Source organism: Leguminivora glycinivorella, chromosome Z (assembly GCF_023078275.1).
Source record: "Leguminivora glycinivorella isolate SPB_JAAS2020 chromosome Z, LegGlyc_1.1, whole genome shotgun sequence".
NCBI lineage: Eukaryota > Metazoa > Arthropoda > Insecta > Lepidoptera > Tortricidae > Leguminivora > Leguminivora glycinivorella.
Window position 1 is genome coordinate 8162516 of NC_062998.1, and position 25207 is coordinate 8187722.

At 39.5% G+C, this 25207-nt stretch overlaps 1 protein-coding gene and 1 long non-coding RNA gene across 4 annotated transcripts; one reads left to right on the forward strand and one right to left on the reverse strand.

Annotated features, from left to right (window-relative positions):
- On the forward strand, positions 1-24936 carry LOC125241660. Of its 3 annotated transcripts, XM_048150236.1 has the most exons (16): positions 1-304; positions 512-1001; positions 1537-1696; positions 5245-5425; positions 5757-5810; positions 7289-7366; positions 8401-8773; positions 10027-10176; positions 10735-10775; positions 14437-14710; positions 16087-16258; positions 19664-19844; positions 22482-22556; positions 23182-23241; positions 23714-23773; positions 24175-24936. In XM_048150236.1, exons 1-16 carry the CDS (start codon positions 253-255, stop codon positions 24360-24362), a joined length of 2589 nt encoding a protein of 862 aa, XP_048006193.1. In that variant the 5' UTR covers positions 1-252; the 3' UTR covers positions 24363-24936. The 3 variants fall into 3 exon arrangements, with proteins under 3 accessions (XP_048006193.1, XP_048006194.1, XP_048006195.1); XM_048150237.1 differs by lacking the exon at positions 7289-7366; XM_048150238.1 differs by lacking the exons at positions 22482-22556; positions 23182-23241; positions 23714-23773; positions 24175-24936 and adding an exon at positions 19923-20518 and having other exon boundaries at positions 19664-19738.
- On the reverse strand, positions 17574-18273 carry LOC125241661. The gene is made up of 2 exons (XR_007178755.1): positions 18209-18273; positions 17574-17750 (listed from the first exon to the last, which is right to left on the reverse strand). It is a non-coding gene; the product is annotated as an uncharacterized LOC125241661 (long non-coding RNA).
- Positions 24937-25207: the final 271 nt, after the last annotated feature.

Sequence of the window (25207 nt, forward strand, 5' to 3'; positions counted from 1 at the left end):
CTCGTTTCATCATAACACAAGCCTAAAATAAAAAATATTTATTTATATTTAAAACATTTTAAAAGTATTCATTCGCAATACGTGTATCCATTGTGTGTGCTACCCGATTCAATATTATTTGTTTTCGTTTAGTCTGAAATGTCTCAGTCAAAAAAGGCCTTAAGATGACGTTGTGGTGAATTTAGTTATTTAAATCAATTAAAATAAAAAGGATTACAATAACTTTGTTTACAATTAAAAGATTCTGCTATTATGGATTACCCCACATTTCCCTGTCGGAGTTCCTTGACAACAACACAAATTGGTAAGAAAACAGCATGGTTATTTTATGATCTGAAAGCCTTGTTTACTATTTCATGCTCGTAATTCCACTGGAGTTGCAAGAGGGATGGATGGAAATGAATATACTGTGACGTGACCTTTTGTCACTAGCCAGGATGCATGGATGCTTGACATTACTATGGTGATCTCTACATTTATTTATATTTCTAACTTCAATTTTTGTTTACAGTGCCAAAAGTAATAAAAGTGGTTAATTTAAAAAGATTTATGCCAGAAGCTTCACTACAGGTACCAGCAAAATCAAAAAGGAGTTGGCTTCAGGCTGATTCAAAAATATCAAATACTGATGCACATCAGGATAAGTTTCATCAACAAAGCTGTACGGATAAAACAGTTACAGAAAGTCATCTTGCAATAGACAATAACGGTTTCAATCAAAAACAGGGTCTAAGCAATGACAGTAAAATCAAGTTTAGAAAATGCTCACATTCTGATGAAGAATTATCACAGCTTCACGAACACACGGATGACACATTAGTGAAACTTGGTGACGTGTTTGACTCTCGGGAATCCTTTAAGCAGTATTTAAACGATCATGCCAAGAGATGGCACTACTACTATGTGTGCCGGAATAGTAAGAAAAAAATTATTGAGTACAACTGCATTTGTATGGCGTATAATGTTAAAGAGAGAGAAGTGGTGATACGGAAACAGAAAAAGTAAATATTATATACTTGAGAGCGATAGAAATAATATATTGTAGTAGCCATCTGACGACTGGTTTGGCGTAGTTGGTAGTGACCGCGTGCCTGCTAAGCCACGGTCCCAGGTTTGAATCCCAGTAAGGGCATTTATTTGTGTGATGAGCACAGATATTTGTTCCTGAGTCATGGATGTTTTCTATGTATATAAGTATGTATTTATCTATATAAGTATGTATTTATCTATATAAGTATGTATATCGTCGCCTAGCACCCATAGTACAAGCTTTGCTTAGTTTGGGGCTAGGTTGATCTGTGTAAGGTGTCCCCCAATATTTATTTATTTTATTTACTTATTTTGGCGGCCATATAGTTCCTCTCCTCATATTTATTCTCGTGTGATTTGATTGCTACAATATATTTGATTCTGACTCCTAGATCTCAGTAATTCATATTATACTGGAGTACACTATGGCTAAAATCAAAATCACCTTATATTTTATTTGTAATATTTCATGGTCTTTCGTATGATCAAATAAATATATAATTGCAGGCGTACAACTGCCTGCCCTTGCAAATTACGACTGCTGATCAACGAAGCAAACAAACTGCTTGTTTACTATGTGTGCAATCACCACGATCACCCGACAACTGCCGGCGAGTTCCACAGCTACCCCCATGCTAAATACCTGCCCCAACATGTTAAAGATGAGGTGTGTATGTATAGCAAATCAAAACAATTTTTTTATCATATAGTCAGTAATAGGTTAAGTGCGTTTTCACATTTTCCAATCCAATATCCTGTATATTAAAGGTGCCACCTTTGATTTTTGCCTTTGATATTTTCCTACATCTGGATATTGGATCAGATTATGTGAAAACGCTCTAAAGAGAGAGAGTTTTATAGATAGTGACGCGCACATTTGCATATTGGACCTTTGATAGCCTGGCAATGTGAGAAAAAGCAAGCAGAATTGTACCTATAGACTGTTGTAAATAAATAGCTCTATAAAACTTAGCTCAATTAGACCATTTTATATTTGGATGGTTGTAAATCTGCCTTATGCATTAATTTGGCTGATATGGGATATTCTCAAACTCTTCTTCTTTAGTTGTTCCCTCAATGCTGAGGATCGTGACATCATGTCATTCTGTTGAAGACTAGGTCCCTCCATAGGCGTCTGTTCCTCGCCAAGCGCATGGCCTCGTGCAGTTTTAATTGCATGGGTGCAGTAATTTGAGCACACCATCTAGTAGGGGGAGGTGCCTGAGGTCTCGTGCCTTCAACTTTGTCATAATTATTCTCTCCAGGCTATCTGGCGGGCGACGTGAAATGTGACCGAAATAACTAAGAGTATGGTCCTGGCATATTGACAGTTGGCGAAGAGGTATTGAAAAGAAACCTACCATGATGAGGAGAGATTCTCGTAACTTTATTGTATGAACAACCTGTCAGTGTTCTTATGGCAACCTTTTACTTACATATCTCAATTATTTACTGCGCCACTCTAACAACAAAATACTTGTGGTTGTCTCTGACAATATAAGAAGTCCAGTGTTTAAACACTGGAATTCCATTCACATGGGCCAGAACAAAAATTGACACAGCACTGATCTAGTGCTATATTAAGTATTATTGATTTTATTTCAACCTCCTAAGGCCCAAGGCGAAATTCGGCCCCTAGTCATTGCGAACCACGGTACTATACCAGTAGTACTATTGTTTTATACTCATTCAGGCCCAAACATTAGGAACACATTTTTTAAATGTTATTGTACTTGTATGCCACCAACAGCTTTGGGGCATATTTATTATCAGTCTATGATGCCTTTTAGGATAATTTTATTTTAATTAAAAAAGTCCTACAGGAAGGACTATGGGCTTATAAAACGACGTAATTTATATTACGAAATTAAAAAAACTCACTCAAGATTTGTTTCTTTTTTAGTTTTATTGAATGAATACAATAAAATAATAGTCTTATTTAAATAATATAATGCACTAATCACTTTTAATCAGTCTTTAGTGGTTTACTAGATCCAAAAATTAAGACCTTAGGCTCTTCTTGGACGAACGTTACTCCACTGCGAGCGTGAGATCGTCCTCTTGTAGGCGCTTCTCGACGACGTCCTGCAGAAGCTGTACGGCGAAATATCGGGTCCTGCCGTGAATAGGCTTTGGAATTAGTTCTGACAGAGAAATATCGACATAGGAACTAGAGGAATCATACCGGGATCTTGTTTGTACAAAATTTGTTTCTATGAGTTTTATGTCGCAAAAGTCTGTTTCTTCATCTTCAGTTTCTATTTTTGATTCCCTAAGAGCGAATAATGTTTCTCTGTCATTTTATCCTACAACAATAAAAACAATATGTGTCAGTTTTTGCAACCACCACAAACATTATTAATAAATTATGTAGTCGTATAAACCCGAGGTACTACTCATAGGACTTAATATTTTTACATCCCGTATTTCGTAAAATATAAGCAAAATCAATGAAATTATTACTTAACTCCGTAAAATAACATATAAAAAAGAAAATAATTTAAAAATTACTCAAGATTACATGAATAAAATTGGATTTACTAACCTCCCCTTCACGGAATACCCATGTCGCCGTCTGTAACTTGTCAGTTTGACACTTTGTTTTTATTTTTCAAGCTTATGAGTGTTTTCACATTTAAACTAAAATACCTCTCTAGAAAATCGTATACGTCAGTTTAGATTGGCGCACAATTTGAAATCAAAATGATGGCTTTTATAATAAGTCCTACTGGTAGGACCGTGGTACGCTATGACTATACAGTCGTTGAAGAAGCTGGGTCTGAATGACCAACTTAATTATTACTATAGGAAGGACCTTGGGCCTTTAGGAGGTTAAATGTGTGGCACCCCTTTACAGTGTCAAGACACTTAATTTGACTTTTAATATAATTTAGTTTGGGTACATAATGCCTGAAATAAAAGCTTTTTTTTTGGGTTCCGTAGTCAACTAGGAACCCTTATAGTTTCGCCATGTCTGTCCGTCCGTCCGTCCGTCCGTCCGCAGATAATCTCAGTAACCGTTAGCACTAGAAAGCTGAAATTCTGTACCAATACGAGTATGTATAACACTTTAAGTTCTCGCGCTTTGTACACATATTTAAAGTCACACACAGGTCGAACGCGATTAATTAACATTATTTTTACCTTTTTTCCCAACGTTTCGGCCAGGTTGCACTGGCCGTGGTCGCGGAAGACTGACGTCCCAGCAAAGTGTCACCGGAGATGTAAACAACACAAAACCACCCGATATTAATTTATATAAATGTTCGGGGTAGACAAATAAATATAATCTACCCGCTTTTAGTTATTGTTTATTTCCCACCGCACGACACACACAGGACAGGATTGTGAGGGAGGCGATCGAAATTAAAAAATATCCTAAAAACTTTAACAGGGAAGACGGGTATAGATTATCGCTAACATGGGGACCAGTGATTCAAATGTTCAAACCAAAAGATCTATCTTCGGACCAGTGCGCGGATGTTGTGAGTGCTGTGTGTCGTGCGGTGGGAAATAAACAATAACTAAAAGCGGGTAGATTATATTTATTTGTCTACCCCGAACATTTATATAAATTAATATCGGGTGGTTTTGTGTTGTTTACATCTCCGGTGACACTTTGCTGGGACGTCAGTCTTCCGCGACCACGGCCAGTGCAACCTGGCCGAAACGTTGGGAAAAAAGGTAAAAATAATGTTAATTAATCGCGTTCGACCTGTGTGTGACTTTAAATACGAGTATGTATATCAATCACGCCAACAAAGTGCAAAAATAAAAAATGGAAAAAACATGTTTTATTAGGGTACCGGTACCCCCCCTACATGTAAAGTGGGGGCTGATTTTTTTTTCATTCCAACCCCAACATGTGATATATTGTTGGATAGGTATTTAAAAATGAATAAGGGTTTACTAAGATCGTTTCTTGATAATATTAATATTTTCGGAAATAATCGCTCCTAAAGGAAAAAAAAGTGCGTCCCCCCCCCTCTAACTTTTGAACCATATGTTTAAAAAATATGAAAAAATCACAAAAGTAGAACTTTATAAAGACTTTCTAGGAAAATTGTTTTGAACTTGATAGGTTCAGTAGTTTTTGAGAAAAATACGGAAAACTACGGAACCTACACTGTGCGTGGCCCGACACGCTCTTGGCCGGTTTTTTTTATTGCATGCATTAACCACATATTAACCTTGTTTCTTGGCTTTATTTTTCAGTTCCTAGACCTGACCTACCTCGGTTTGGACGTAGACCTGATACAGAAGTATATCCACTCAGTTGTTGGTATCACCATTAAGAAGAAAGACATCTGGTCCTACTCTTATAGGTTTAGAAGGAAAATATTCAGTAGAACTATAAGTGAGGACAGGCAGAAATACATTGAAGGTTTAATCGCAAGTAAGTATAATAACCTAACCACAAAATTAAAATTTTGAAATTTTGAAAAATGACGTAAATAGTGGACCGCGATTCATGAAACATGGCTAAGAACACTCCCAACTAACTCGGCTTTCAAATAAAACAAAACTAAATCTAAATTGGTTCATCCGTTCGGGAGCTATGATGCCACAGACATACACACACACAGACAGACAGACAGACAAACAGACGGACAGACAGAGAGACACGTCAAACTTATAACACCCCGTCGTTTTGGCGTCAGGGGTTAATTAAAATATTTAAACAAAAGAAACAATTTTAGTTACCATGTTGTTATTTTTTTTTCCAGAAATTCGAGGAACCTATGATCCACCATTAGAAGCTAAGGAAAACGAAGTGCCAAGTAAGTTGATCGTCATTTATTAGCTTGCCCTTATACCAGTCACTTCGGGTCGGCGCAGCATGTAATTCTCTTCCATACATATGATCTCATCATAGGCTACTAGACTCATATCTAATTTGGCACAATAAATTATTGTCTTCTGTAATATTTGACATAAGAAACCAATATTTAATGATTTTGGGTATTAAAGGTAAGTAAGTAAGTAAGTAAATATTCTTTATTGCACCATTTTACATGTTATATGTATACAGAATGTTTAGTGAGAGTATAACTAGGTAACAACAGGCGGTACAGACAAAGCGGTACAGGTAAAGGTGTACGATGACTACGTATTTTTAATTCAAAAATGTGAGTATTTTTTTTTAATTTTGGCTACCGAAAACGCTGTCGGCCGTGTAGTGACGTCATAGAATTCATGTCAAAATCAATCACTGACATAATGAGCTTTATGCATCGTACTTAAAGTGTCAGAAAGTGTTGTTTTCGCACTGAATTACTTCATTCACAGAAAATGTATAGTTGACACGGCTGATGTTGTTTTTTGTCTGATTACGTAAATATTCTTTAAAAATATTGTTTGCGGTTTATAAGTCATAATAAACTATAGTGATATTTTTTTCGGTTAATTGGACAGTAAGTAATAATATGAGACAAACTTTAAAAAGGGTCAAGTAGCCTATTCACTTGCTTTCCTTTCATATCATCTCTCACAAAGTAAGCATTGTAATTAAAAAAATATATGAAATTATCAAACGACCGAATCCGCAACTCTATGCTGCGCTCAAAAACAGGCATTGAATACCGATGTTGTGGTTAAGACCACCAAGCTTAAATGGGACTGGGTCGGTCATGTCTGTCGCAAGCACCTACAGCAGGGTTAGCATTAGCACATGATTGCCGCGAGATTACCCGTTTTATGGCATTAATACAGTTAAAAGAAGATGTGTGATCTATCTCGCGGCAATCATGTGCTAGGCCTACAGAGGTGGGCAAAAATTGCCACGATTTAGGTGCCGCAAGACGTGCGAGGATCTGGCAGACCCAGGCAGAGATAGCGGGATGAGACGCATAACTTAGCGACTGGCCAGAGATTGCTCAAGACCGTGACGGATGGAGATCTATGGGGGAGGCCTTTGCCCAGCAGTGCGACATTATGTTGGCTATTAACAATAACAACAACAATCAAAAGTTAATAAAATACATACATAGTAGCTTAAGGCACTGGTCCCACCGCGAGCTAGTAAGCTATGAACTATCGGCTATAAAAACGGAGAAAAGATAAGCACTCCCGTGCAAATAAAAGAGACACGGCGATATTGATAGCTCACCGCTGGGCGAGTAACTATAAACAGCAGACAGTTTCTTAGGATTAGGATATTAAATTTGCTCTTATTATTTTAAGCTCTTTATTACTTTTTTTTTTATATTAAAGGAAAAAATGGAAAAATTTATTCTTTATTACTTGTTTATTATTTTAGGCGAACATACTGAGGTGGTTCTTTCCATCAAAGAAGTTGATTTGAGGCAGAACAATACACTTATGATTAGGAAAACAGGTGAGTGAACCCTACATAATTGTATCATCATCCTCCTTGCGTTATTCCGGCATTTGCCACGGCTCATGGGAGCCTGACAACTAATCCCAAGATTTGGCTTAGGCACTAGTTTTACGAAAGCGACTGCCATCTGACCTTCCAACCCAAAGGGTAACTAGGCCTTATTGGAAATAGTCCGGTTTCCTCAGAAAAGGACAAAAGGTAGCCTATGTCACTCTCCATCTTTTCAACTATCTCCGTCTATAAATTCGTCGCTCCGTTTTGCCATGAAAGACGGACAAACAAACAGGCACATACACTTTCCCTTTTTAGGGTTCCGTAGTCAACTAGGAACCCTTATAGTTTCGCCATGTCTGTCTGTCCGTCCGTCCGTCCGTCCGTCCGTCCGTCCGTCCGTCCGTCCGTCCGTCCGTCCGTCCGTCCGTCCGTCCGCGGATAATCTCAGTAACCGTTAGCACTAGAAAGCTGAAATTTGGTACCAATATGTATATCAATCACGCCAATAAAGTGCAAAAATAAAAAATGGAAAAAAATGTTTTATTAGGGTACCCCCCCTACATGTAAAGTGGGGGCTGATTTTTTTTTTCATTCTAACCCTAACGTGTGATATATCGTTGGATAGGTATTTAAAAATGAATAAGGGTTTTCTAAGATCGTTTTTTGATATTATTAATATTTTCGGAAATAATCGCTCCTAAAGGAAAAAAAAGTGCGTCCCTCCCCCTCTAACTTTTGAACCATATGTTTAAAAAATATGAAAAAAATCACAAATGTAGAACTTTATAAAGACTTTCTAGGAAAATTATTTTGAACTTGATAGGTTCAGTAGTTTTTGAGAAAAATACGGAAAACTACGGAACCCTACACTGAGCGTGGCCCGACACGCTCTTGGCCGGTTTTTAATATTAGTATGGATGACATAAGGACGGGTAGTCTATCTCGCGACGACATACTCTCGCGGCAATCATGTGCTAACCCTGCTGTAGGTGGATTATTAATATTATTTTAATATACAATTTGAAGTATTATTTCAGCTCCCATACTAGAAACTCTGACCGCCGGTATAACCCTAAACTACAGCACAAATCTGCACCAAGCCCTCGAAGACACCACAGGCAACACAGAAGTAACAATCCAGTACATGAACGAAGATGGCATACTGTGCGACGAAAATGGCATACCAACTACCAACAGTTCTGCTGTCATGCATTTCATTAACAACTATGCTTATGTTGAAAATCTTCAAGGACCTGTGTTTGATAGTCAAGAGTCTTTCGATTTTGTGCCGGAGAGGGTCGAAAATGAATCTGTGGAGACGGAAAGGGTTTTGAATGAGGACAATGAGTTGGATGGCACGGAGAGTACGGAACGAAATGAGGCTGTGATATTCGAAAGTTATGAAAAGAGGTAATAATGATTAACGCATTCGACACCAAGAACTCGCTTGGTGGGCACTCGTGAACTTTGTTCAGATGCCGATGAACCCGCCCAGCGGGTTTGCGTCATACAAGCGGGCGGTTATAAATTACCGATTTCTGACGTAGTGCGCCGTTTTTTTTGTCTGATAGCGAATGTAATACACCCTATAAATATCATTGAAGTACGCTTTACCTTATGTCCGAGACATCCTATGAGCTGTGGTAGAAAACAAATGCTAGTCTACACAATCACCTGGCGGCCTAGTCGTGGTAACAATTGTTGTCGCTACGCGATCAAATGCAGTCTGGCTCTGTCACACGCCACTACAGAAGAGCGTTAGGAAGATATACCTACGCTTACGTAACGAAAACGATTGTGACGAACTTGATAACTTGGATGGTTTTTTTATTAGATGAGCATTTCTTTTTTTTTTTGCCTTTTTTTTATTTTGATTTTTTTAGGGAATTTTAGGTCAATTGTACTCAGAATCACGAGTACTTTCAATCTCACTGGGAGACAAAAAGTGTCCCAGAATGTCCATACATTTTTGTTACTTTCCTCTTTTGTTACCCCACACAACATGTACGGAAAATGGTAACAAAATAAGAAACAATCGTATGGGACAATTTTTTTAACTACTAGGATTGAAAAAGCTAGTGATTCTGAGTAGAAATTGAATAATTTTTTTCAAAAATGTCACATTTCATAAGTGGCAAAAAAAAAGAAATGCTCAGTTATTACTTATTACTTGTTCTAAATCTTATACCTTTAAACGAGCAATTCTTGTATATTTATTTGTACATATACCGACGATCTCGAAAACCGCTCTAACGATTTCGCTGAAATTTGTTATGTGGGGGTTATTTCGGGGGTGAAAAATCGATCTAGCTTAACCTTAGATCCGGGAAAACGCGAATTTCCTAGTTCTCATGCGTTTTTCTTTCGCGTTAGTAAACGCAAAGTATGGTCGTTAATTTGCATCGGCTGGGCGTAGCTCAGTCGTAGTCGTATCGTAGAGGTCGGTCTAATGTTCGCAAGCACATCGCTGGTGTCAGGGTTTCGAATCCCGGCCAGAAATAAAGCTTTTTTTTTTTTTATATTTATAAGAGTTTTTTTTATCTAAAGACGTGATATAATAAAATCCGAAGCTCGGTGCCCAGATATTATTCTAATAGTACATACAATTTTAATAGTAAGTTTGTAAAATAGATGTAAAATTACATAATTATTAATGTTTCCAGGTTGTCACCTACCCCGGACACTCCGGCGGTGTACGCAGAAATGGAGAATTTTAAGAAGTACTATTATGTTGACCATCGGTATAATATTCCTCGTGAAGATCAGAAAACGAAGGAAAAGAGTGTACTTCGACGTAAAAGGAATTGCCATAGGTATGTACTAATTTAAACTCCAGGTTTGTTTAGGTCAAAGAGGATCGAGTATTATAGGGAGTTACTGTCAAAGTAAAATGTGTAATCACAGTGCATAGACTGCCATCTCTTGACATAGGCTTAGAACTTTTGAACCTCAGTTTTGACAATTTGGCCCATATTCTTAGCTTGATATGTGTTAAAATGTCAAATATTAATATTAGCGCCATCTAGCTGAGCGTACCCCAAAGGTGTAATGCCATCTAGGCCACCGTACCTTTTTCCGTATGGTACTGAGGTACATTTTTTTATACTATCTGTCTATACGGAGTTATATATGTCTTTGGTTCAGGTACTGAATGATGGTACGACTACAGCTTGGCAAAAAAACTGTAGAAGTCAAAAAGTGGCAACATCGTACTGTCGTCCCTTTTCCTCAAACATATTGATTAGAAAGGGATGACGAATGTTGACACTTTTTAATTAGCACTCTTGTTCCCCAGACTGTAGCTTCCATACCATATTGTGGGAAGCCCTTGTAAAAAAAATAAGTACTAAAAACTATTTTTGTTTCACCAGTGTCACCAACACGACCGTGGTTCGAGAGGAATTCATAAAAGGTAAACCTTTTTTTTATTCGCTTAACTTGAGAAATTAGGATCAGCGTCTGGTAAAAGTTACGGCCGGCGGACCATTTGGTCAGGGAATGATCAATTTCTAACAGTATTTTCTAGTCGTGTATAAAAGTTGGAAATTGAGCGTTAAAAAAACCTTTTAGCAAATAAATGGCCGACGGGCCGAAATAGCTAACATGCAGACATCAAACGTCGATCCGAACTCTACAATCTTTACATTATCCCAAAGTTTCATCCTTGTTAATAAGAGGAAGGTCTGGTGGCTCTGGGCTCTGCTCTACTAATGGAGGTAATATTTATCAGAACTCACTATAATAAATCTGTTAGAAACAGGCACTACAAAATAACAGATAATATTACGAAACTCTTTCATAATAATGCAGACGATAAAAAGCCCTAGTATTTCGAGTGTTCAGGTCGCCTTCTATCTCATAAAGTCAGGTTTAGACGAGCAAGTTCTTGCTGCAAGTTTTGAAACAGAAGTATATGCAAGAAAGAGATGCAGATATTTGCCACTCGCTCTTACTTATAGTTGCGTCTCAAAACTTGCAGCAATAACTTGCAGGGGGGTTACCATGACGTACTAAAGCCGTTCAGTTTAGGTTGAGAGAAAGGGACACAGCTATAGCAGTTACATAGCTCCGTCCCTCTCTCAACCTAAACTGAACGGCTTTACCACCATGCAATCCGTCTTCAGGTCCTCTATCAGCTTTATTATAAAAATCTAAAAGTTCGGTAGAGAAAGAACCCATGGAAAGAACATTCACACTTGATTCATCCATCCATCCGTCTATCGCATTTAATTTACGTTCTGAATTAAAAACTCCACGCGACCTCTTGACATAAAAGACTCTGGCTGATATTGCCTATTTTGAAATTGACAACCGTTCAGAAAAAGAACAGCCCACTTCATTATAATCAGTCTGTCTTGTCATTTTATAATCCCGGTATAGAAACGCATGTTATTTTTATTTCATAAACCGTATACAAAATTATGAGTAGCCCTAGTGAAGTGCAAAGCGTGATGGGTTTCCAAACGACGGACGCGGAGTCGTCCGGCGGCGCCGCCGCGGGCCTGGTCAGTGACATAGAGAACCTGTGCGCGCCTACCGGCAAGGCACTGACCACATTTCTCCGGAGGAAGCGTAATGGTGCTAAACTAGAGGATATAATGTCGCATTTGAGGAAGAAAATCTGTAGTGCACACACGGACCAGTTGAGCCACCATGTGAATTCGTGCTTGGACGCGGGGACTGCTTACGGGTTTCTGGAGAGGAAAGGGTCTTCGTTTTGTGTGACACGTTCTATGGAGCAGGCTAGGGACGCGCCCAGGGACCAGGAAGCGAGGGACATGCAGTCGGAGCCGTCGGACCGCTGCCGGCGCCGCCGCGGCCGCCGACGCCGCCGCCGCCGCCGCCGCCGCTCCTGCTGCTGCCGCCGCCGCCGGTACCGCCGCCGTAGACGACGACGTCGCTAAACCAGTGATAATGTTTTTGTGATATTATTGTATTGTGTTGTCTTTGTACTGTGATGTTTTTGTATTGTGATGTTTTTGTCCTGTCATGTTTTTGTATTGTAGTGTTTTTGTTTTGTGGTATTTTTGTTGTAATAGTAAAATTTATGCCGAATAATTTGTTTTTATAACAAAAACCCTATCAAAACACCCCTGGTTATTAGACCTGTTCAATTTTGTATTTACGTCTCACATTTTGCTTAACCCTTTATCACATTAATAAAAAATATTTGTTGAACTAATACTTGGAATAGATTTCAAAAACTTTCGTTATAAATAGCTACGTCTGATGTCAAGGGTTAATGAGAGAGTGAGAAGCACATTTGATGATAGCGACATATATAGCTCTTGAAGATTTGATTCAGGGTGGAAAGTACACTTTAAACCTCCATAAATAATAATGAGCCGCTTTTAGTCAAAATAATACCATGTAAGGTCAACAGGCAATCTGGGGTAACAAAAACATAGTATTTTTCAGGACTAGATACTCGTAAACAGTGTAAGATAGTATTTTATACAATCGTGATATAATACAAAGCTTTTCAGTCGAGTACCATGTTTAGGCCACGAAGCTTTGCTGAGTGGCCTAATAGTACGGTACGAGAGTGAAAAGCTTAATTATATCACTATTGTATACAATACTTATTCTACGAGTCATCATCTTCTTCATCAATGGACGGAAATATCATTATTCATGCAAGTTAAAATTAATGTTAATAGCGTCGTTCACCGTTGTATCAACATCGAATTACCTAGCAACCAATTGTTTGTAATAACCGTTTCTGATTGATTCAATTCAATTCAATTCAAAATATCTTTATTCATGTAGGCCTAGTTACAAGCTCTTATGAATAGTTCATTACATATATATTATGATCTTAATCTAACCTAATTATCAGAGCAATTTATTGTTGTAATTATTGTTCATAATAATATTGAGTCTATAATATAAATACAATTTCATATAAAAATAATCGTTAAACAAAAAATATATAATTAGGTATATGTATATATAAAAATACATGTCTAGAATATTTCTAGGAAAAATCCAATGTCCAAAAAAATACAATATTAATTTCATCAACAATAATAATAATAAAAAACGTAAAAATAAAAAACGTAAAAATAAGAAGATTGGCCGATAACGCGATAGATAAAAAAAATATTTTTCTTGACCTAGTATGGTTCCTAATGCATCTGATCTAAGATCAGCCGGGATATGCATCTGGTGGGTTAAATGCGTCTTTTGAGGACACATTTTAAACCGAACTTTTTAAAACGAAATAATTAACTCTCTACGTTTGAAGTATGGTCACCAAACTTTAAATCTTAGCTTATAATACCTGGTTGACCTTGATTTGAGAGTGAAAGGTATTAGTATGGAAATGACGGCTGATAGAGAGGAATGGAGGAGGAATATCAGTTGTGCCGACCCCAGCAGGGTTAGCGTGAGATAGATCACACGTCTTCTTCTAATCGTACTAATGACATAAGGACGGGTTGTCTTATCTCGCACCAATCATGTGCTAACCGTGCAGGTAATGGAAGAAGCGCTAGTGAGTGATAATGGTGAATACCCGGTTGACCTTATCCACAGAACTAGATTTGGATAGAAGAAACAAGTTCATCTATTTGTATAGGAGCCGAGCGTGTCTGATTTTTTATTACTGAAGTTGTTACTTGCCTGTCATTTTAAATATGTCTCAGGCCCCTGAGTGTTCATAATTTTTGTGTTGTTGCAATCAAATATCACGTAAAGAGGCATTTTTAACGTTTTTGTTGACTTCAACTTACAAAAATTGACGCCGAAAGCCGCAAGCTGCGATTAAAGACGGACAATTCAGTGGATTTTACAGAGTTCATTTGACTCGCTAAGTAGATACGTTTGGTTGATCTATAGTATATAATAAACTAGCTTTTGCCCGCAGCTTCGCTCGCGTTAGAAAGAGACAAAAAGTAACCTATGTCACTCTCCATCCCTTCAACTATATCCACTTAAAAATCACGTTAATTCGTCGCTCCGTTTTGCCGTGAAAGACGGACAAATAGACACGCACACACTTTCCCATTTATAATATTAGTATGAATATGAATAATAATTATGACATGTGTGACCTTATCTATTATTTCCAGCGCCCGATTTCGTCTACCACCCAACGCCAATCCGCCACTGTTCCGGCCACGAGCACCTCACCCTTCTGATCGACGCTGACACGATCCTACCAGGCGCCCGCTTCCTCACCCACGACGTTTTCCTCACGTACATCAACGAGCGCGCTCACCGCTGGTTCTTCTACTACTCGCTGATGGAGAGCGGCAGGTCGCCCGAGCATTATGTCTATAAATGCGTGTACGGGAAGATTAAGGTGTCCAAGAATGCTTACCGTGCTAAAGGGTTGAGGAAAAGGTAACTGTAGTTATAATAGGCTACTTTCCTCCTAGTCAAATCAGCTTCTTTTTACGAACTGTCAAAACGATTTGGAACGACTTGCTAATATGGAATTAATATGAAATCGAATTGAGTGACGTCACGGTCAACTGATTTACTTTATATATTTCTATCTGATTTGTAAAATATAAATTGGAGTTAAAAATAACTTCTGTCCCTGTTTTTCTTATAATTATCTGATACTTTATTTCGTGCATGGTATAAAATATTTTATTTTAAGTACAGTCAAGTTGCCTATCATAAACGAGTGATTTAAACGCTTTTTCTATCTAAAGAGTAGGACAGCAGTTCTCAAAAAGTTTTTACATAGCCACGTCAGCAAATTTTTATTGATCCTATTTTGTTACCAACATTTAGTAATATAAGTCGACTTTCGTAAGATATATACAGGATAATTGTTATAATTAAGAAAATATAGATACTAGAGAACCTTAATGACGATATGAAACTTACTAAAATCTCAATTAATCAGAAATATCTTAGTAACTAAATAGGAATAAAAAAAAAAACAAATTTTACTTTTTCCTTAAGTTTTGAGAACTTTTTGAGAACTTCTGAGGAAGTCTGTAGAACACGACGTGTAAATGAGGAGTGTCTTTTCAAAAGTGTTCTTCATAACTTTGATAGAGAAACCCCCTTTTGAAAAGACCATAGTCTCGAAAAACTCTCATAGAAACTGGCTCCATCGTACCCGGTGCCCGAGGAAAACGTAACTGTATTTAGAAGTGAGCCTAGCGCTTTTTCTATCTAAAGAGTAGGAAGTCTAGAATATTACATGTAAATGAGGAGTGTCTTTTCAATAGTGTTTTTCTACGACTTTCATAGAGAAATCAACCTTTTTAAAAAGACTCCTCAAATGTGTGCATGGTCACAGTATAATAAAGAGTACTATCGTACAGTATGGCCACTCCCGCTCCCCGCTGAAAACGCTGCCCACCCCCTCTCGGCTACCTCACAGTTACCGCTTGTCAAAAACGCGAATAGTTAACCTGTCATATCTCACTCATACAAGCATGGTACGCGTTCACCTATACGAACTTAGAATGTGTGCTAGGAACGCGCCTCTTTAATATATTTGATCGCCAGTGTCCGAGATGTGGCATGGGACTATGAGAAGACGCTAGTCCCAAAAACCTCATAAGCGCCTCACCCTTGATTGAGGATTGAAAAAACGACAACCACAGTAAAGTTCCAGGGGATAGGGAAATCTCATTTTTCAATTACTGGCTAATGGAGTGCGATGTGGCTTTGGAGAATCATATAAGTCCGATAAAGAGAATCAAGAATTTTTGTGTAAAACCAAACTTATAATCTAACAAAGCGATATTTTTCAGAAACAAGTTGACCACGCAATGTCCCTGCCAAATCCGTCTCCGTCGTTTAGAATCGGACCCCACCTACCTCACCGTGTTATATTCGTGCAACCATCATGATCACGAGTTGAACTCAGCTCAGTTCACCGCACAACCCCACAGCCGTAGACTGCCCGCTGTCATTAAAGAAGAGGTAAGGTATCCTGACCTTCAGTAATAACTCTTACGACCTGGGGCCCGTTTCTCGAAAGGTACGAGCCTTGTATTACAAGTGCGCGAACTGTCAAATCGTATGGGTTGTCATGGAAACACACTTGTAATACAAGGCTTGTACCTTCGAGAAACGGGCCCCTGGGGCCCATTTCTCAAAACTGAAAGTTACAAGTTACAAGCGGAAGTCTCTTTCCAGCTTTTCATATTAGACATTGACAACCACTTGTAAATTGTAACTTGTAGCTTCGAGAAATGGGCCACTGGCCACGACATAGGTCTGAGAGCTGTGCTCTCAGACCGCTGTGTCTCCCTCCAATCTATGACCGCTGCCGCCTCAGACCAATGTCGTGGCTGGTTATGCTCATGCAACCATCACGACCACGAGTTGAACTCAGCTCAGTTCACCGCACAACCCCACAGTCGCAGACTGCCCGCTGTCATTAGAGAAAAGGTATTTTATATTTGTAACAACTCTCACGGCCTGGCCACGACATAGGTCTGAGGGAGCCATAGGTGCGAATGAGAAGTCCCATCGCTGTGTCTCGTTCCGATATATGGCCGCTGCCGCCTCAGACCAACGTCGTGGCTGGTTAGAAGCGTATCTCACCATGAACCGAACTTAGCAAAGTTTATTACTGCACAACCCCACAGTCGTAGACTGCCCTCTGTCATTAAAGAAGTTACCCGTATCTTGATCAGATACATCAGAATATCCATACTAATATTATAAATGGGAAAGTGTGTGTGTCTGTTTGTTTGTCCGTCTTTCACGGCAAAACGGAGCGACGAATTGACGTGATTTTTTAAGTGGAGATAGTTGAAGGGATGGAGAGTGACAAAGGCTACTTTTTGTCTCTTTCTAACGCGATCGAAGCCGCGGGAAAAAGCTAGTTTTAAATAAATGTTAAACGAATTGAAGGAAATAACAAGCTTCTTTGTCACTTTCCAACTCTGTATAAGGTGGATGTACCACTGCTCGACAGGTTAAGGGAAAATATTTATGTGTTTCGTGATATTACGATAATTTACCCATCTATACAAAACATATCCATCTTTTTTGGGAGATGTGACCTTTAACTTTGTTAAATGCAATTAGTTTCATACAGTGATAATATAAAAAAATCTCAAAATTAAATAAAACGTAAGTCAATACGCTTGTCCGAATAACTGACAGGTGCTTTTGCTGGCAGTCCTAATAGATAACATCTAAGTATGATTCAGGAAAAACAGTAAAAAACAAGTGTTTTGGGTTAAAATTTACTGCAAAATTAAATAATTTAATAAAAAAAAACGTATTCTGTTGATAACATTTACTTTTTACGTGTTACATTTATGTAATAAAATATGTAATTTACATTTATGTAATTTCTTTGCTGCCGAGGCGATGGACGAACCCCTTAACACATCTTCTATGGCCTTTTCTAAGTCTTCTTGAGAATATCTCTTCCACTGACCTTTATCAGGCGGCATTTCTGAAAATATACCCAAAGTTTTGTGAAAAATGACATGTCAAGCACTACCCAAAGAAATTATACAGATTTCACTACATTTAACGAGAAAACATATCAATAAAACCGTAAAAGATATACAAAAAACTGTCTATGTGCATGTAATTTGTTTTTTTCAGTAAAGTTAATGTGACTTACAGAAAAATATGCTGATAATATGAAACTGTAAACGATTCGTTTTGGCTACTTTAATCGTGATATCCTGAAAAAACGGCTCGACAAACATTGGGACTTGGAAAATAACGTAACAGTCCCAATAAATGCCAGCCGTGTCGAGTTTTAGACTTGCGACGGTTTTCAGTCCTAATAAATGACACGCTTGTTTATCACAGTAACAATGAACGAAATCGACATTTAATTACTTAAATATCTTCCCGCACATTCTAGCACCAACACAATTATAGAATATGTTCACAACTTACCGTGAAAGTATTTCAAATAAGTCAGCAAATACGAGCAAAGCTTTACCAAATCGCTAACAAAATTGAGAGATTGATTGCTCATGACAATGTCATCACATATATTTTTCATTAATTGAAAAAAGTTTCTATATTTTATAATATGGCGTATGAAATGTGAAGGCTAGAAACATTTCTCATCTAATAAATCTAATTGCGATGAATGTAACGGTAATCTTATCTTATTAATCGCTATTTAAACCATGGGTGACGAGTACTAGTACCGCGTCGAGCACTAGTACATCCACCTTACTCTTTACAATACGGTTTTTAACAACCGATAACACAAGTGGAGTTAAAACGAAGAACTAGGCGGTCTTACCTCATAGAAGATATTCACTGTTTATTACATTGACAAACACTTGTTCATCTCATCTTTGACGACCGGTCTGGCGCAGTTGGTAGTGACCCTGCCTGCTACGCCGCGGTCCCGGGTTCGAATCCCGGTAAGGGCATTTATTTGTGTGATGAGCACAGATATTTGTTCCTGAGTCATGGATGTTTTCTATGTATATAAGTATTTATCACTACATAGTATAAAACAAAGTCGCTTTCTCTGTCCCTATGTCCCTATGTATGCTTAAATCTTTAAAATTACGCAACGGATTTTGATGCGGTTTTTTTTAATAGATAGAGTGATTCTAGAGGAAGGTTTACAGGTATAGTACCCGTGCGAAGCCGGGGCGGGTCGCTAGTATTATATATATCGTTGTCTGAGTACCTGCAACACAAGCCTTCTTGAGCTTACCGTGGGACTCAGTCAATCTGTGTAACAATGTCCTATAATATTTATTTATTTATTATTATTTATCTCGGCGGCCTTCAATCACATGTTTACGATTGTTTAAATGAGAGTGTTGAATGATTCACGGTTATTTTAATTAGACTTATATTGACCGGGATATAGACCGTAATTACCTTTTTGATTTTTGTCGAGCTCCCGATATTTTGACGCGGTTGCATGCATCATGATCACGGAAAACATTATCCATGCAACCATGATCATGCAACTGCGTCGAAATATCGGGAGCTACTATCAAAAAAAAGGTAATCACGGTCTATATGCCGGTCAATATAAGCAAAAAGACATATGTAACTCCGTATAGACTAAGAAAAAAAACGCACCTCAAAGCCCTAGAGAAAAAGGTACGATGGCCTAGATGGTGTTACACTGGGGAACGCTCGGCTGGATGGCGCTAACATTAAAATTTGTCATTTTAACACATATCAAGCTAACAATATGGGCCAAATTGTCAAAACTGAGGTTCAAAAGTTTTAAGCTTGTGGCGAGAGATGGCAGTCTATGCACTGTGATTACACATTTTACTTTGACAGTAACTCTCTATAATACACGATCCTCTTTGATATAAGTCTATTGTTTAAATGCTTAAATGAAAACCTATTCTATTTCTGTACCAGGTGAAAGATCTGATAACCCTCGGTGTCAGTGCGGAAACTCTCCGCAAGTACGTGTTCGACGAGACCGGGGTACGGGTCTACGGGAAGTATTTCCACAACGTTCGCACCGGAATGCGAGCGCGCGGAGAACAGAGGCATTACAGCGAGGAGCGAATCGCGGCTCTTACTAAGAAGATCAGAGGTCAGTCTGCTGTCTCTCTCTTCTATTATACCTATTTCACTTTGCTAGGTATCTTGTGAGACTGGTATTTTAGTACGGGTCTACGGGAAGTACTTCCACAACGTTCGCACCGGAATGCGAGCGCGTGGAGAACAGAGGCATTACAGCGAGGAGCGAATCGCGGCGCTTACTAAGAAGATCAGAGGTCAGTCTCCTGTCTCTTTCTTCTATTATACCTATTTCACTTTGCTAGGTATCTTGTGAGACTGGTATAATAGTACTTGTCTATGGGAAGTACTTCCACAACGTTCGCACCGGAATGCGAGCGCGTGGAGAACAGCGGCATTACAGCGAGGAGCGAATCGCGGCGCTTACTAAGAAGATCAGAGGTCAGTCTGCTCTTTCTTCTATTATACCTATTTCACTTTGCTAGGTATCTTGTGAGACTGGTATAATAGTACTTGTCTATGGGAAGTACTTCCACAACGTTCGCACCGGAATGCGAGCGCGTGGAGAACAGAGGCATTACAGCGAGGAGCGAATCGCGGCGCTTACTAAGAAGATCAGAGGTCAGTCTGCTGTCTCTTTCTTCTATTATACCTATTTCACTTTGCTAGGTATCTTGTGAGACTGGTATTATACTACTTGTCTATGGGAAGTACTTCCACAACGTTCGCACCGGAATGCGAGTGCGTGGAGAACAGAGGCATTACAGCGAGGAGCGAATCGCGGCGCTTACTAAGAAGATCAGAGGTCAGTCTGCTGTCTCTTTCTTCTATTATACCTATTTCACTTTGCTAGGTATCTTGTGAGACTGGTATAATAGTACTTGTCTATGGGAAGTACTTCCTTAACGTTTGCACCGGAATGCGAGCGCGTGGAGAACAGAGGCATTACAGCGAGGAGCGAATCGCGGCGCTTACTAAAAAGATCAGAGGTCAGTCTGCTGTCTCTTCTATTATACCTATTTCACTTTGCTAGGTATCTTGTGAGACTGGTATAATAGTACTTGTCTATGGGAAGTACTTCCACAACGTTCGCACCGGAATGCGAGTGCGTGGAGAACAGAGGCATTACAGCGAGGAGCGAATCGCGGCGCTTACTAACAAGATCAGAGGTCAGTCTGCTGTCTCTCTTTTCTATTATACCTATTTCACTTTGCTAGGTATCTTGTGAGACTGGTATTTTAGTACGGGTCTACGGGAAGTACTTCCACAACGTTCGCACCGGAATGCGAGCGCGTGGAGAACAGAGGCATTACAGCGAGGAGCGAATCGCGGCGCTTACTAAGAAGATCAGAGGTCAGTCTGCTGTCTCTCTCTTCTATTATACCTATTTCACTTTGCTAGGTATCTTGTGAGACTGGTATGATAGTACGGGTCTACGGGAAGTACTTCCACAACGTTCGCACCGGAATGCGAGCGCGTGGAGAACAGAGGCATTACAGCGAGGAGCGAATCGCGGCGCTTACTAAGAAGATCAGAGGTCAGTCTGCTCTTTCTTCTATTATACCTATTTCACTTTGCTAGGTATCTTGTGAGACTGGTATAATAGTACTTGTCTATGGGAAGTACTTCCACAACGTTCGCACCGGAATGCGAGTGCGTGGAGAACAGAGGCATTACAGCGAGGAGCGAATCGCGGCGCTTACTAACAAGATCAGAGGTCAGTCTGCTGTCTCTCTCTTCTATTATACCTATTTCACTTTGCTAGGTATCTTGTGAGACTGGTATGATAGTACGGGTCTACGGGAAGTACTTCCACAACGTTCGCACCGGAATGCGAGCGCGTGGAGAACAGAGGCATTACAGCGAGGAGCGAATCGCGGCGCTTACTAACAAGATCAGAGGTCAGTCTGCTGTCTCTCTCTTCTATTATACCTATTTCACTTTGCTAGGTATCTTGTGAGACTGGTATGATAGTACGGGTCTACGGGAAGTACTTCCACAACGTTCGCACCGGAATGCGAGCGCGTGGAGAACAGAGGCATTACAGCGAGGAGCGAATCGCGGCGCTTACTAACAAGATCAGAGGTCAGTCTGCTGTCTCTCTCTTCTATTATACCTATTTCACTTTGCTAGGTATCTTGTGAGACTGGTATGATAGTACGGGTCTACGGGAAGTACTTCCACAACGTTCGCACCGGAATGCGAGCGCGTGGAGAACAGCAGCATTACAGCGAGGAGCGAATCGCGGCGCTTACTAACAAGATCAGAGGTCAGTCTGCTGTCTCTCTCTTTCTTCTTTCTCTTCTGCTATGTCTCTTTCGTTTTGCTATGTTGTGAGACTGGTAAGATAGTACGGGTCTACGGGAAGTACTTTCACAACGTCCGCACCGGAATGCGAACGCGTGGAGAACAGAGGCATTACATTGAGAAGCGAATCGCGGCACTTACTAAGAAGATTAGAGGTCAGTCTGCTGTCTCTCTCTTTCTTCTTTATCTTCTACTATGTCTCTTTCACTTTGCTAGATATCTTGAGACTTGTGACTAGTACAGGTGTATAGAAGCCAACGTCCAGTCGGGATTTAAACACTTTTTGATTATTTTGTAGCTTAGTTCATTCGCCGGCAATAATATCGCACAAAAAGAAGGCCGCATAAATATCTGTTACAATCTTATTTCTAGAGCAATTTATCATAAATTCTTCTATTTACAGATTTGGAAGCAATATATGGAAACGCAGCTAAAGTCAACATACAAGCGCAACACAGGAAACGTCCTAACATACTGAGTTAGTATAAATCTATAAGTTCTCGTAACCACAGAATATATAATAGTACAAGTACAGAGGGCTCACTCCTTTGATGTTCACAAAATGCCGCCATTCTTAATTCTTACTTACATTAACAAACGGACCGCACGCGAGCAGCAGACATTGAATTTTATTGCGCCGCCCGAGACCTTCGGCCGCCGAAGGTCGTCACCACAGAAGGGGCCGCGAACTCGCGGCCGCCGACGTGTACGTGTAGCGCGGCGAGAGAATCGCGGATTGAGCCGCCCCTGTCGTAAATAACAATCCATACTAATATTATAAATGGGAAAGTGTGTGTGTCTGTTTGTTTGTCCGTCTTTCACGGCAAAACGGAGCGACGAATTGACGTGATTTTTTAAGTGGAGATAGTTGAAGGGATGGAGAGTGAGTGACATAGGCTACTTTTTGTCTCTTTCTAACGCGACTGAAGCGGTCAAAAGCTAGTATTCTATAAATCCTTCGCCAGGGGACGATTGTAAAATAAAATAGTTTTTGTTTTTACACTATTAATTACTGATGATGTATGTAAATAAATAATTTACTTGTGTAATAAAATACTGGCCCCTGAATATTTTTTTAACAAATTATGTATTTTTATTACCAGGTCAAGAGCAACAATGCATCACGCCGGCGGGGCAGGATGAATATTTAACACAAACTCAAGGTAAACTAATTAAATTATGCACTGGGCGGCGATGACTGCTTTCCATCAGGCGGCTCCGCTGCTCGTTTGCTGCCTATATTATAAAGCAAAATAAAATAAACATAATCCGAGTATAAACTCCTGTAAAATAATCCATACTAATATTATAAATGGGAAAGTGTGTGTGTCTGTTTGTTTGTCCGTCCTTCACGGCAAAACGGAGCGACGAATTGTCGTGATTTTTTAAGTGGAGATAGTTGAAGGGATGGAGTGACATAGGCTATTTTTGTCTCTTTCTTACGCGAGCGAAGCCGCGGGCTAAAGCTAGTATTCATATAATATTCATCTGTGGATACAGTGTAGTCCCCCTTGGTTAAGTTAGGTTTATTATGAGTTTGATAGTAATATTGAAAAAATAATTTATGTAAGATGTATTTTGGTGTTCTAATTAAATGGATAAGTAATTCATAATAAGAACAATTGTTCTTTTCAGAATATTGTGAGCTTTCGGACCGAGATGATTTTGCCGAGGAAGTCTACATCATGCAAACTGGTACGTTTCTCTTTATTTTACCGTTCTCTATATAAGTATAAACACGTTTTTAAACACGTTCCATCAAATGGTAATGATTTCTAACATGTCCTATTTATTATACTTACATTGACCGGGATATAGACCGTGATTACCTTTTTGATTTTTGTCGAGCTCCCGATATTTCGACGCAGTTGCATGCATCATGATCACGGCAAACTGACGGAGGAGGGTAGACCGCGCCCTGTCTACGCAACTTTGACATCCACCCGCCTTCGTCAGTTTTCCGTGATCATGATGCATACAACTGCGTCGAAATATCGGGAGCTCGACAAAAATCAAAAAGGTAATCCCGGTCAATATAAGTCTAATGAAAATAACCGTGAATCATTCAAAACTCGTATGTCCTATTTATTTACCAGATACTCTACCAATAGAAGAGACGAAGCAGAGTAGGCTTGAGACGAGGCTGCAAACTCTTTCCTACCAGGATATCTTGGACACGGTCATAGGATTGCAAGAATCGGTGCGGTGTGATGTAAGGACTGTACGGAGCGACGCGCATGCTACGGACACGGCTGATTTGGTTAATATTGCCATAGAGAAATAAGCAATAGGTATATCTGTAGTAGACAGTAAAGCACAGCAGACAGAGTATGTCCTGCCAGGAGATCATGGACACGGTGATAGGATTGCAAGAATCGGTGCGGTGTGAAGTAAGGAGCGACGCGCATGCTACCGACGCGGCTGATTTGGTCAATATTGCCATAGAGAAATAAGTTAGATCTAGATCTTGAAGACAGTGGAGCAGAGCAGGCTCGCTGCGTAACTTTCGAGTATTCTTACCACGTACTCTTGGCTGCAGTTATGTAAGTAAAATATTGGTATAGAAGGCCAAATTGAAGTCGTAGCATTGAAAAATAAAATTTCTTATATATATCTCATTAAAATAATTCGTTACTGCTGCGAGCAGTCGACCGAAGGCACTTCGCGATGCCTGTATGTAATTGGTGTTTAAACTTCATAAATCTGCGTACACCTCTCTGTGCTCGTAATGGATAGTGTTATTCCGTCGTGTCTTTCCGGGAACATTCGTATTCGCTATGTTATTTCAGTCAGCCTCAGTACCTTTTATAAATAGTATTTATTTTTTTATAAATAAATTGTGATATTTTGTTACATGACATGTTTTTATTTTTTCATACCCTTGCAAAAGGATTCGAATATCTTAAAATATTGGTTGCCCCGAATGTCGATGTGGTGCCCGAAGCCACTGCTACTAATACTGATGGTAAGTCCTCATTTAGTTTACATATTTAAAAGCTCGGCCACACACGCGCGTTTTGATAGCGTAGGCGAAGCGGTAGCGGAGCGCAACGATAGCGGTGCGCCGGACGAACGCTGGCGTTGCGCCCAGCGGACGCCGGCGGGAACTAACGAGCGCGGATTGCGAGC